General features: G+C 44.2%; 1 protein-coding gene across 1 annotated transcript in view; it reads left to right on the forward strand.

The window, feature by feature from the left end:
• The window catches only part of FAM227A (family with sequence similarity 227 member A), a 61057-nt gene that overhangs the window by 2179 nt on the left and 45583 nt on the right, over window positions 1-13295 (forward strand). Inside the window, exons 2-8 of the mRNA XM_047788410.1 lie at window positions 422-657; window positions 3500-3582; window positions 6235-6304; window positions 6917-6993; window positions 8491-8637; window positions 12002-12103; window positions 12564-12668. Of these exons, the coding sequence (XP_047644366.1) occupies window positions 516-657; window positions 3500-3582; window positions 6235-6304; window positions 6917-6993; window positions 8491-8637; window positions 12002-12103; window positions 12564-12668 (726 nt within the window). The 5' untranslated portion in view covers window positions 422-515. The remainder of the gene's footprint in view (window positions 1-421; window positions 658-3499; window positions 3583-6234; window positions 6305-6916; window positions 6994-8490; window positions 8638-12001; window positions 12104-12563; window positions 12669-13295) is intronic.

Here is a 13295-nt window from a genome sequence, read left to right on the forward strand (position 1 = left end):
CTCAGGTAGATGAGGAGCCTCATGCTGAGGAGATGGACCCAGTATCATAAAACCCCAGCATCTGAGAGCTGAATAGGGTCTTAGGGATCTAATCCAAATCTCTGACTTTACAAGTGAGGCTCGGAGAGGCAAAGAGATTGGATTGCATTTCTAATTTGGAGACTGACTTGCTGTGTGGTCTGGGGCCCCAGCTTTTTCAGTATTCTAGTCTCCTTACTTTTAAAACTAGAATAATTTTAATCAGGGGGTAGGGGTGGGGATCAGCAAATAGAGAGCAAAAGGATACATACCTTGAAGCCCTCAGTTAAGAATAGACTTCTTCAACATTAATTTCCCATGTTGCATGCAGCACGTGCCCTGCTTAGGAGATGAACTGTGGTCGTGCTTTCTAAGATGGTTCTTTGCTATTTGTGACTTCCAGGAGGCTGGTTGAATGGAGCACAAGATCGTAGTGAGGAATGAGAGGCTCTTAAGAGTGGAAACTCACTGTTTTTCAGTTTACAAGAAACTGGACCATGACTGCTTTCAGGAAGATGGACGTCATCAATTTCACTGCCTTGCCAATGGTGCCAGTGGATGAGCACTTGGCTGTCTCACTCACTGCACAGAATGAAGTGAAGGATCCCATGAGGAAGAACCTGGAGGACAATCCACCCTGTATCCTTCTGTGGTGCCATCTATGATGGGGACCAAAACACCTGCACAGAGATGTAACTTAGGCTTGAGTCTATAATACATACCACTTACAAGCTCTTTTTTTTTTTTTTTTTTGTCTTTTTAGGGCCGCATACAAGGTATATGGAGGTTCCCAGGCTAGGGGTCAAATTGGAGCTGTAGCTGCTGGCCTACACCATAGCCACAGCAGCGCAGGATCCATGCCTCGTGTGCGACCTACACCACAGCTCACAACGCTGGATATTCTTAACCCACTAAGCAAGGCCTGGGATCAAACCTGCGTGTCCTCATGGTGCTGGTCAGATTTGTTTCTGCCGAGCCATGATAGGAACTCCATACTAGCTCATTTCTTAAATATTCATTAATTTTTTTTCAATCACTTAAGCCATACCTAGCCTTTAAAGGAATTGGAGATTGCAAAAGATTGTTTGACTTGAGTTTGTTTTACTAAGATAATCAGACAGAGCCCCAAAGGAAGAAATCCTGGATATATTCATTGAAAGAATGGGGAAGAAGAGAAAAAAATGTCTTTTTTCCTCCCACCGTTGTCTCCTCCTTTCCCGTCTATCTTCCAAAGAATTATCCATGTAGATAGCAACTAAGAAGCCATGGTCCAACCCTCTGCCCTCAGACAAGTTAGGTAAATATCCAACTTTTCTTTGTCTTCTTTTTTCTGACTCCGTCTGACCTCTCCTCTTCTCACCTGCCAGCGCCTCCACCTGGGTCCAGACTTTGTCCCTTTTGGCATCATCCAGGCTCTACCAGCATCTTCCTTCTCTGTCTCTTCCTTCAATGATCCTCATCTCACTTCTGACCCTGAACTGTATCCCAAGAACCCACAGAATCCCATTTCTGGAGGACCATGGAACTCGTCCAGCAATTAAAGACCCTCTCGGTTTATAAATAACCCTGTCTTTCCATCTTAGATAGAGTTTATTTACCTTTAAGTCATGCTGCTGCCAGAAATGCATGTATCCCCCTGCACCCCTCACCTTGCATGTCTCTCAGAAACCCTTCTCGAGATGAGCACAACTAGTCCCATCAGGATGTGCTTCAGGGTCTCACTTTCCTGGGCCTTCTTCCTTCCTCCCTCTGTCCCTTCCTTCCTTTCTTTGTCTTTTTAGAACCATACCCGCAGCATATAGAGGTTTCCAGGCTAGAGGTCGAATCAGAGCTGCAGCTGCTGGCCTATGCCACAGCCACAGCAACAACAGATCAGAGCCTTGTCTGTGATCTACTCCACAGCCCACAGCAGCACTGGGTCCTTAACCCACTGAGCGAGGCCAGGGATCGAAGCCGCATCCTCATGGACACTAGTCATTTGTTTCCTCTGAGCCTAGATGGGAACTCCTCCTGGGCCTTTTTCTAATGTGCCCTTTTTCTTCTTAATCCCACACTCATCTCAACTTAACTAGTCCATTTCACTTCCTCTGATCTGTCACGTTCCTCCTTGGCATCTTTACTTGTCAAGCAAGTATCCTCTAATTTGTAAGAACACTTGAGGGTCTTGGAGATAACAGTGAACCTTGCTTTATGTGAAGGCAGTGAGGAGTGATAGGATTATGGGGCTTTTTCAAGGGATATATTCTCAACCAGTTGAGACTGATATAGAAAGAAACGCAAACAGAGAGAAGATAATGAGGGGGGCCATTGAGCTGAGCAGAGGTTTCAACAGTGATAAACAAGACTGAGATACCCTTGGGCCCAGGCGTCCTTAACCTGGAAATCTCTCCTAAAGGAATAACCCAAAATATGGAAATAGCTCTGTGTATGATTATATGCATCACAGCATTATTTATAATTGCAAAAAAATCATAAACAACTTAAATATTCAACAGCCAAAGGACAGTTAAGTCTATTAAAATGCACTCTGGGGGTTCCCTGGTGGTCTAGAGGTTTAGGACCTGGCATTTCACCACTGTGGTCCAGGTTCAACCCCTGGTCTGGGAACTGAGATCCCACATCAAGCACATCACAGTAGCCAAAACTAAATAAATTTAAAAAGATTCATTCTCTAAATGGATTCATATACTGCTGTTTAAAATATTATGGGAGTTCCTGTCGGGGCTCAGCAGTACCAAACCTGACTAGTATCCATGAGGGTGTGGGTTCAGTCCCTGGCCTCGCTCAATGGGTTAAGGATCCTTTGTTGCTGTGGCTGTGGCGTAGGCCAGCAAATGTAGCTCTGACTCACCCCTTAGCCTGGGAAGTTCCACATGGCCCCGGGTGCAGCCCTAAAAAGCAAAAAATAAAAATTAAAAAAAAGCATTATGGGAAGTGGGTTAAGAATTGGACTGCAGCAGCTGGGGCCGCTTTGGAGGCATGGGTTTGATCCCAGCCTGGCGTAATGGGTGAAAGTGTCCGGCGTTGCTCTGATTTGACCTCTAGCCTGGAAACTTCCATATGCTGCAAGTGTGGCCTTAAAAAAAAAAAAAAAGGATGATTTAGCTTTATGGAAAATGATCATAATAGTGGGAGAAAAGTCAGTGTAGTAAAATAGACAAACACTGGGATTATAATTATGTAAAGAAGTGTGTACATAGTAATGCTACAGGGAAATCTCCCAAATGCTAGCAAGTTGTAGCATAACGGGTGTTTCTTTTCCTATTTTCCAAGGTGTCTAGAATATGGTTATTTTTGTTTATAATTTATAAAGCAACTCATTTAAGACAAGATAAAGATGCAGGAGTTTTTGCAAAGAAAATAATTAAATGGGGAGGCCACCCAGAAAGGGAGTGAGCCCCCGTTCTTGTCAGGCTCGCCCATCTTGTTCTGCTATGTGTAATCATCACGCAGAGAATTTCCTCAGCAGACTCACCTCCAGTGTGCCTTATTGGCTCCATACACCAGGTGAACCAAATGATTGGTGAAATAGATCTGAGTCCCAATCCACTGGCGCACAGCCTGGTAAGTTATAGGTGCAGAGGCTTCCAGGAAGAAAGGGCCCTGGGGGCCCCTTTATGTCTTTGAAAGCACATTTGCACAATAGAAGTTCTCAAAGATATAGATTTTTTAAAAAGCAATAACCTATTTTCCAGAGCAGTTCTAGGTTCATAGCAAACTGAGCTGAAAGTACAGAGTTGCCATATACCTCTGTCCCCATACACACACACAACCTCCCATCCCCAGAGTGGTACCCTTATTGTAAATGATGAACCCAAACTGACACATCACTATCACCCAAAGCCCATGTTTCCATTAGGGTTCTTGCTGTACATTCTATGAATTTGGACAAATTTGTAATGACAAGTATCCACCTTTGTAGCATTATACAGAATAATTTCACTGCCTTCAAATCCTCTGTGCTACTCTTCGTCCCTTGCTCCCCCTAGTCCTCGGCAACCAAGGACTAATCTTTTTGCTCTCTTTAGTGTTACCTTTTCCAGACTGTCATAGAGTTGGAATCATAACATGTGTCACTGTTTCAGATTGATTTCTTTTACTTAGTAATATGTCTTTAAGGTTTCTCCATCTTTTCATATCATAATAGCCCATTCTTTGTAGCCCATTTCATATTAGTCCACTGTCTGGGTGTCCCACAGTTTATTTACCGGTTAATCTTCTGAAGAACATCTTGGTCGCTTCTAAATTTTGACAGTTTTGAATAAAGCTGCTATAAACTTCCACATGCAGGGTTTCGTTGGACATATATTTTCAGTTCACTTGGATAAATACCAAGGAGCATGATTCCTGGACCACATGCTAAGTATAGTAAGAAAGCGCCAGGAGTTCCCACTGTGGCACAGCGGAAACAAATCCAACTAGGAACTATGAGGTTGTGGGTTTGATCCCTGGCCTCGCTCAGTGGGTTAAGGATCTGGCGTTGCCGTGAGCTGTGGTGTAGGTCACAGACACAGCTCCAATCCTGTGTTGCTGTGGCTGTGGCGTAGACCAGCAGCTATAGCTCCGATTCGACCCCTAGCCTGGGAACCTCCATATGCCACAGGAGCGGCCCTAGAAAAGGCAAAAAGACAAACAAAAAACAAAACAAAACCAACAAAAAAACCCACTTTAAATATTTCACTCCATTCTACTCTTGATTGCATGGTTTCTGAGAAGTCAGATGTAATACTTGTCTTTGCTACCCTCTTGGTAAAGTGTTTTTTCCTTCTGGCTTCTTTTGAGATTTTTCTTTGATTTTCTAACATTTGAGTATGAAATGCCTAGGTGTAGTTTTTTTGTTTTTGTTTTTGGCCATGTGGAAGTTCCTGGGCCAGGGATTGAAACCACACCACAGCAATGACAGTGCTGGATGCTTAACCTGCTGAGCCACCAGGGAACTCCTGGGTTTTGTTTTTTGTGTATATCCTGCTTGGTGTTATCTAGTTTCCTAGATCTGTGTTTCAGTGTCTGACATTAATTTGGGAAGTGTTCCAGTAATTTTGCTTTAAATATTCCTTCTGTTCTTTTCTCTTTCTTCTCCTTCTGGTATTCCCATTACGCATACGTTATGTTACACTTTTTTGTAGTTATCCCACAGTTCTTGGATATTGTTCTTTTTTTTTCCAGTCTTTTTTTTCCTCCTGTTTTGGAAGGTTCTATTGTCATATCCTCAAGCTCTCTGAATAGAGTGTAAATTCCTTGAGGGCAAGGACATAGGGTCTACTTTGTTAACTTTGTTGTCCAGGCTCAGTGTTGGGCTTATGGTTTTTGTTTTTGTTTTTTTTTAATTTGCAGATGAGCTTATGGTTGATAATCAGTACAACTTGTTGGGTCACTGACATTCGTTTTCCTTTCCTTCCTCTTTAGCAGGGGTGGGGGGAGGAGGAGTCGGAGGTCAAGAGGAATCTTTTGAGAGGTCAAGAGTATGATGATGATGGAGTTCCCGTCGTGGCGCAGTGGTTAACGAATCCGACTAGGAACCATGAGGTGGCGGGTTCGGTCCCTGCCCTTGCTCAGTGGGTTAACGATCCGGCGTTGCCGTGAGCTGTGGTGTAGGTTGCAGACGTGGCTCGGATCCCGAGTTGCTGTGGCTCTGGTGTAGGCCGGTGGCTACAGCTCCGATTCAACCCCTAGCCTGGGAACCTCCATATGCCGCGGGAGCGGCCCAAAGAAATAGCAAAAAGACAAAAAAAAAAAAAAAGAGTATGATGATGATTAATAATAATGGTTACTCTTTATTGAGCAGCTCCTAGCAGATAGCCTCTGTGCTAGTGTTTTAAAATGCATTAAATTCTTTGTATCTGATCCTTATAAGAGCACTGGGTGGTAGGTATTATCATCCCCCATTTCAGAGGTTAAACAATAGCTTGGAACCCTTGGAGCAATTAGGAACCCCGTTCCAAATCCTGTACTTCTCAGAGGTGTGGCCAGGAGGAGGGGCAACTTGAGAGAGGGTAGGTGGGGGACAGACTGGTGGTGACACTCAGGTGGATGAGGTCAGTGACACTGATGGCCACCAAGGTCCTACTGTCTAGTGGGGAGACAGCGAGACACCGCCACAAACTTTGCTCCAGGCCTTTTGCACACCAGCAGGAGAAATCGCCTCGTCCCCGACACCTGCTCTCCTCTGAGATTTGCACTGATCCCTAATGTCCCATTTCTTTTTGGTTTTTGAAGGCAATTGAGACATTTGAGGTGGAGAAGAAGGCTTTAAGAGAGAAAACTCGCAGCAACTCGGGAGACAGAGGCAAAACTCCTTTCTCATAGTCTTGGTGTTTTTGTGGGGTTTGGTTTTTTTTAGTATCTGAAATGCAATTGAGTAGGAATCCAGAGTTTCAGATGAGGATATTTTTGGCCTCTTCTGAAAAAGCCTTGAATCTAACTTCTTGGCATTGGGCAAGGAAGGAGGGAGGGACAGTACCATCTCGAGACCGCCTGCTGTGGGACACATTGCACCAGGCGCTTTCACACATATCCCCTTTTTAAAGTTTTCCACTGGCCCCTATCTGAGAGGCAGGTACCGCTGAATATGTTTTATAGATGAGAGAACGGGCTTGGGGGTAAGGAAACAACTTGCTGAAAGCCACACAGCTTGTCCATGGCAGGTCCTGGCTTAGCCCCAGCCTGATTTCAAAGCCCATGTTTTATCTACTGCTCCTGATTACTTCTGTGGCTCAGGAGGGGAATAATGAGGGGAATCAGGAAGTCAGCAGTCCAGGTGGGATCTAAGGAGACTAATCGTGTGTGTGTCACCTGGCTGCACATGTTGAATGAGAAACCGTAGGTATAATTACCACGTAGCGGCGAGCAGTCTCCGTGGTTCCTCACATCCTGTTTCTCTTCTTCCGTTCTTCTACAGGAAAGAGTCAAAGCAAGTCGAAGTTTATTTTCAGAGGCTCAGATTCCAGGAATGCGAAATCTGTCATTACCAAAAGGGTAAGGGATCTATTGCTGCGTCTGTTTTTGGCAGGTTTCTGCTGGGCATGAAATCGATTTTATTCCCAGGGAGAGGATACTTGGCACCTGGATGGTGACTGCAGGAAAATGGCAGAATTCCCTTTTTAGAGAATCTTACAGTACTTTAATAATGCTAGAATTTTTCATAACACCCTGGAAAAGGTAGAATGAGGAGTGTTCCAGAGGTCGTCTGTTTACTTTCAGAACTTAGAAAATATTTCCTTCAGCAATGAGTTCAGATTCAGTTCACACAGAACCACAGTGCTGCACAGCTCCAAGGGTCCCTTCCCACAGCAGTGCTGGTTTTGCTGATCACTGCAGACATCCCAGGAAGCTGACAGGAGCAGTCAGAGGACCTCTCCAGCTTCATGTAGCTCATTGGTGGCAGAGCCCTGCTTCCTGCTCAGATCTTCAGACCCGGGGCCAGGCTCTCTCTACTGCCTCTCCAGAAGCAATGCGGCCCCTCCTCAACCCACCCCAGTGCAGAATCTCCCAAGCTTGCTCTTTAAACTGCGCAGCTCACGCGTATTCAAACCTTTAAAGGCTAAAGAAGGTTATCCTTTAGTCTAGGAAATTCCCACACAGCTTAAAGCCAGGTGGTTGATGGTCTGCATTGACTGTCATCCTACCTGTGATGGTGGCTGAGCAGATTTAAATGTCCTGTCCGAGGTGGCACAGCTAGTAAATGGGGGAGCTGACATCTGACTCCAAGCAGTTAATCACTGCGTCCTTCCATTCTCAAGGCCATAGCCCGGTTAGAAAGGAACTCGGTCCCTCAGAATGTTTCCAGTAGGTGCCTTTGGGTGGTGGTCATTGGTTTCCTCTTTCTGCTTTTCTGTATTTTTACATTTTTCATAGTTGTGGTTTATTTTTATTCTAAAATATATTTAATGATCTGTATTAAGAACTATAGGTTTAATTATAAAAAAAGTGCTAAGAAATTAAAATAAATTTGAAAAAAGAACTATAGGGATAGTCATATTCATATCTAATGTTGTCATGTTGAGAAATTAATATTAAATAAATAACCACGGGGCAGGGGGAACTGTATGCTCCAAGCTGTTAATAAGTAACATTAATTGTAAGTAATCAGGGAATAGTTAAATTGTAACACATCTTCTTAGCAAGACATTTTAAATGATAAATTTGAAGACCGTCTAGCAATGCGACAATGTAAAGTTAAGTGGATAAAGCCGGACATAAAAGTGGGTGTGTGTGCATGTAGGGACTGTAAAATGATTGAAATAACATGTACGTATTTGTAGACCTGTGCTCAAAACCTGAAAGGGAACGTAGAAAATAATGTAAATAGGCCTCTGGTACGGGATTCTGAGACCACGAAGTCACTTTCATTAGCTTTGGACGTTCCATAACGTTGTTATATTAGCTTCATGGTAAAAAGGGGACGCTAGCCTGCTGTTTTAAACTATCAAGATGATGGGTTTCATTTTCACATTCTGCTTTTTTTTGCTTCAGAAAACAGCAGATAAAAGTCTGCTGGCAGAGCTGTACCAGTATACACACTTTGACACCTCTAGGCCAAACAGGCTTCCGAATGGGGTGAGCTTCTCTGACATGGTGAGCAATGTGGTGCAGGCTGAGAGAAACCCCCTTAGTGGCAAGGTAAGGACGGAGAGTGGCCGCTCCCCCCGTGACGCCCAGCCAACCAACCTGTGCGGCCGACACAGCTGTCCCAGTTTTACACCCCGGGAAACCGAGAGCTGAGGGCCACACAATTTGCAAGGGACTGAGCTGAGATTAGACCCCAGGCCCATCTTCCAGAGCTCTGGTCTCCTGACTATTCTTTTCTCTCTCTCTCTCTCTTTTTTTTTTTTTTGTCTTTTTAGGGTCAAACTCATGGCATATGGAGGTTCCCAGGCTAGGGGTCCCATCAGAGCCACAGCCACCAGCCTACACCACAGCCACAGCAATGCCGGATCTTTAACCCACTGAGCAAGGCCAGGGGAACCCACATCCTCATGGATACTAGTGAGGCTCTCAACACACTGAGCCACAACAGGAACTCCTCCTGACTGTTCTGATCACGTATCCAATTAGCACAAAATGTTGCGTACACACCCTCATGATATATGTTTCTCTATAAATGACACATGTGCTCTGTTGTCAGTCACTATGTTGTATGTTGGTAAACTTAAATTTTTTGCTTAGTTAGACATTGATTAAAATATCTGCTTCCCATGCCCCATGGAACCCCTTGGGATGGTTACCCACTTGGAGAGTAGTGCACACTGGGTTCCTTAGGGAGGAAGGGAGGGAGAGTTCTAAGGCCCAGAAGAACTGTGTGTGTGAGAGACAACGCCGGTCGCTCAGGGACAGGAGGAGTGGAGAGGGGAGGAAGCCCAGGAAATGGTCTAGCAGCCTCACGGCTGTGCCTCATCACCCTTGATGACCACACAGCAGCTCCAGGGTCCCCAAAGCAGCTCTGACCATTGTCCCTTCAGCTCTTAACTAGTGACCCCACCGTTCCTGGGACCCAGCTTTTCAGTCTCTTCTCACTGTACTTCTCACTGCTACTTCAAAACGTACCCTCATCCCTGCTTCTCTCTGCCTGTCTCTTTCTCTCTCCGGCGCCCCCTGCTCTCCATGACTTCTCCCCTCTGCCCTCTCTCTGGCCATGTCTCCACATCAGTTCCATCTTGCATTCAGACTCTTGTAGAGCGATGATCTGTCGGGGCCAGTCACTGCCCAGTATGACAGTGGTGTTTGCTGAAGTCCCAGTGCCAGGCTCCAGCATGGACTGTGGCCAGCGCGTGGACAAGCTGCCTTTCACCCGGTGATGGCCCCCAGGGCAGGCAGTGGTCAGCCCGGGATCAGGTACCTGAGCCCCTGCTTTTTTCAGCAGAGAGGTGGAAGGGCGGCAGGCACTGAGAACATCGCTTCCCTCCAGGGCAGTATGAAAAAATGTTCACCACATTGTTTCTGAGACAGCAAGGAACTGAAGGCAGTACATCTTGGTGATTAAGTAGTTCTCTGGACTCTCGTTTCTTCTCCCATAAAACAGGGATAGCATGCTCTACCTTGAAGTATGATAGTTTTTATTATCAATTTTTGTTTGTTTGTTTTAGGGCCATACCTGCAGCATGTGGAAGTTCCCAGGTTAGGGGTCAAATGAGAACTGCAGCTGCCGGCTTATACCACAGCCACAGCAATGCCAGATCCGAGCCACGTCTTTGACCTACACTGCAGCTTGCAGCAATGCAGGATCCTTAACTCACTGAGCAGGGCCAGGGATCGAACCTGAGTCTTCATGGATGCTAGTCAGGTTTGTTACCACTGAGCCACAATGGGAACTCCTTATTGATGTTATTAGAAACAGTTTCATGATCAATAATAGAAGAATAATACAGTCATTTTTGGTTTATATATCATGGACTACTTAGCCACTACAGTGAGTACTTATAAGGAGTATTTTAACATGCCATACCATGTTGTTAAATGAAAAACATCGGTACATAAAGCTCTGCAATACAGTATTATGTAAACACACAATAGAAAATCCAGGATACGTACATACCTAGATATTGCCAGCATTCTCTGAGTGGTAAGATTATATATAGTTTTTTTTCTTCTTTTATGTAATATTAAAATGGAAGAAAGACTTGAGAACAAATGGATTGTGTGTTTCACAGATCCGCTGTTCCTGCCTGACCTTCCAGCCGTCTTTGCTGCCCTTGACAGGCCCACTGGCCCGTGTGCTCTTGTTCCATTTGCTGAGTAGGAGGCCCCAGGACAGTGACTACTATGTTACTTAAGTCTCATTTGTTAGGTCCCCTGGGGAATGTCTTCCTTAGAGCTTAACCCCAAGAAAAACAGCATCTCCTGGAATGCTTTTAGCCTTACGACTGGTGCTGGTTCCTACTTTCTTTTGGCTCCCAGGAAACTCAAGGCAGATCTGTGCCTTGCCTTTAAAAGGACCCTCTTCCATCCTGCTCAGGGGACCATCCCAAAGTTTTACTTGCCTCCTCACATCCTCTCCTCCATCAGCTGTGCCGTGTCTCTGGGGCCAGGCTGCCTGCTTCCGAGCCCCCGGGGCTGTGTAAGCTTAGGCAAGAATCCTAACCTCTGCTCTTTTATAAATTGAGGATAACAGTTTCATCATCCAGCACCAAGCACAGAGATAGATTGTAAAAACTAAAGTGAGAGGAGTTCCCTGGTGATCTAGCGGTTAAGGATCTGGCATTGTTACTGCTATGGCACGGGTTCAGTTTCTAGCCTGGAAACTTCCACATGCCATGGGCATGGCCAAAAAAATTAAAGTGAGATAAGGAACGAACAGCATAGCCCATGGCCCAGCATTCAACAAGTGTTAAATATTATTATGGTAGCAGCTTGGGAGTCAGGCAAGTTTCAAGACCCAGTTTGGGACAATGAAGCCTGAATTTTCTGCCTCTCTGAGTTCACTGATAATCCTTTTCTAATTTTAGAATTCCATCTACTTACTACTAACTCAGCAGAATTTCAAAGTCCAGTTATTTGGATTTGTATAATATCAACATTTGTTGATTTTGATTCTTATTGTTTGAACATAGATGAGAGAGCATGGAGCAGCTGCCTAGGGTCATGGGTTCTGATCCTGGTTCTGCCACTTGCTGGCTGTATTACTTTGGGCAAGTAGCTTCAGCAGTTAATTCCTCAGTTTCCTCATCAATGAAATGGAAATAATAACACATGCCTTGTATGATTACTGTAGGGGTTAAAGAAAAACATGTAAAAACACCTGGCAAGATAAATAGTCAGCACTCACTAAAAGGTTAGGTTTTTTTTTTTAATTGACTCCGAAGTATGTTGACTCTGAAGATGACTGGTGGGGAGGTGGTGTGGTTAACAACATCGTGGAACATAGGAGGAAAGGCTTGTTTTGAGTGGAGATGACTATGAATCTGGCTGTGGCTCCAGGTAAATTTCAAATAATATGTAAATAAGCAAACAATAACAATAGCAATAATCATATGAATTCTGTTTCAAGTCTTTCTGTTCAGATCGAGAATTCGAGAAGTTTCTCTTTTCTCCATCTCTAAGAGCCATATGGCTGGATAGCTTCTGGTGGATCTTTCATGAAAGGTACCAGGTAAAGGCAAATCTGATGGCCTTTCTCCCTTAAGTTATTTTTCCATGGAACAGATTCCGGCCTCTTTAACATGGGCTACAAACCCCTCTGATTCCACGGACCACCCCTACAGTCTCTTCTGTCACCTGTCCCTTCCCCACCCAGGCTGTGCCCAGTGCACCATGTCCTGCAGCTCCCCTGATCTTTGGGAACAGGTCCTTGGCAGGTGGGTGTACAAGAACAGGGCCAAGAGCAGAGTCAGGACCTCCTGGCCCAGTTAGGGTGCCTTCTTCTACACTCTGCTTCTCTGCACACATATTACAGATCCTACAAAACAAACTACTGTATTATTTCATACATAATATGAGGTTAAATACCTTGAGAGTAAGAGTCCTAAAAATGAGAGAAATAGTTAAGATTCTTGGCCCCTGGCTGTTTCAAGAAGGGGCTCTTATCCCTTCTCCGTTTTTATTCCTGGCAGCCGAAGAAAGAGATCCAGAGCAAGCTGTTTGACCGGATAGCCCAGCACTATGCCTTTCTTTTGTTTCGTGAATCCAGGTCCCACTATGAAGAGGCTCTCTTAAAAGTGAGTGTCAACAACTGTTTAGGAAAAGAATCACCTTAGATAGCTATTCACTGCTGTGCCAATCTGATGCCCTTAACATTCTTTCCATAGGGAGTAACTAGTAAGTTGTGACATTTTCATGCACTGATTGAAATTCAGCAGGTACAAAAAATAAGGTAGATCTATATATACTGATTAGGAAGATGTAATGATATATTTTAAGTGAAAAACAGCAATGTACACAACTCCATGTTAGAAAATTATATGTACCTATGCATAGAAAAAAAAAGTCTGGAAAAATTTTACCAAACTCATAGCAATGCTTATCTCCAGGGAATAAGGTTATAAGAAATTTTCTTTTCTATTTTATTGATTTCTATAGTATTTAAATTAGCATGTATTTTAAAATTATGAATATACATGTATACTTTTTATATATGTGTATATTATGTACATAGATATTAAAAGAATTGCTGAAGAAAATGTAAGTGAACATTTACATGACTTGAGGGTAGGGAAGGACTTTCTAAATATGACCCCCGAGGAAATGACCATAAAGGAAAAGAGCGATTCAACTATATAAATTATTTAGGGAGTTCCCGTCGTGGCGTAGTGGTTAATGAATCCGACTAGGAACCATGAGGTTGC

The sequence above is a fragment of the Phacochoerus africanus genome, chromosome 7 (genome assembly GCF_016906955.1).
Source record: "Phacochoerus africanus isolate WHEZ1 chromosome 7, ROS_Pafr_v1, whole genome shotgun sequence".
Classification (NCBI taxonomy): Eukaryota; Metazoa; Chordata; class Mammalia; order Artiodactyla; family Suidae; genus Phacochoerus; species Phacochoerus africanus.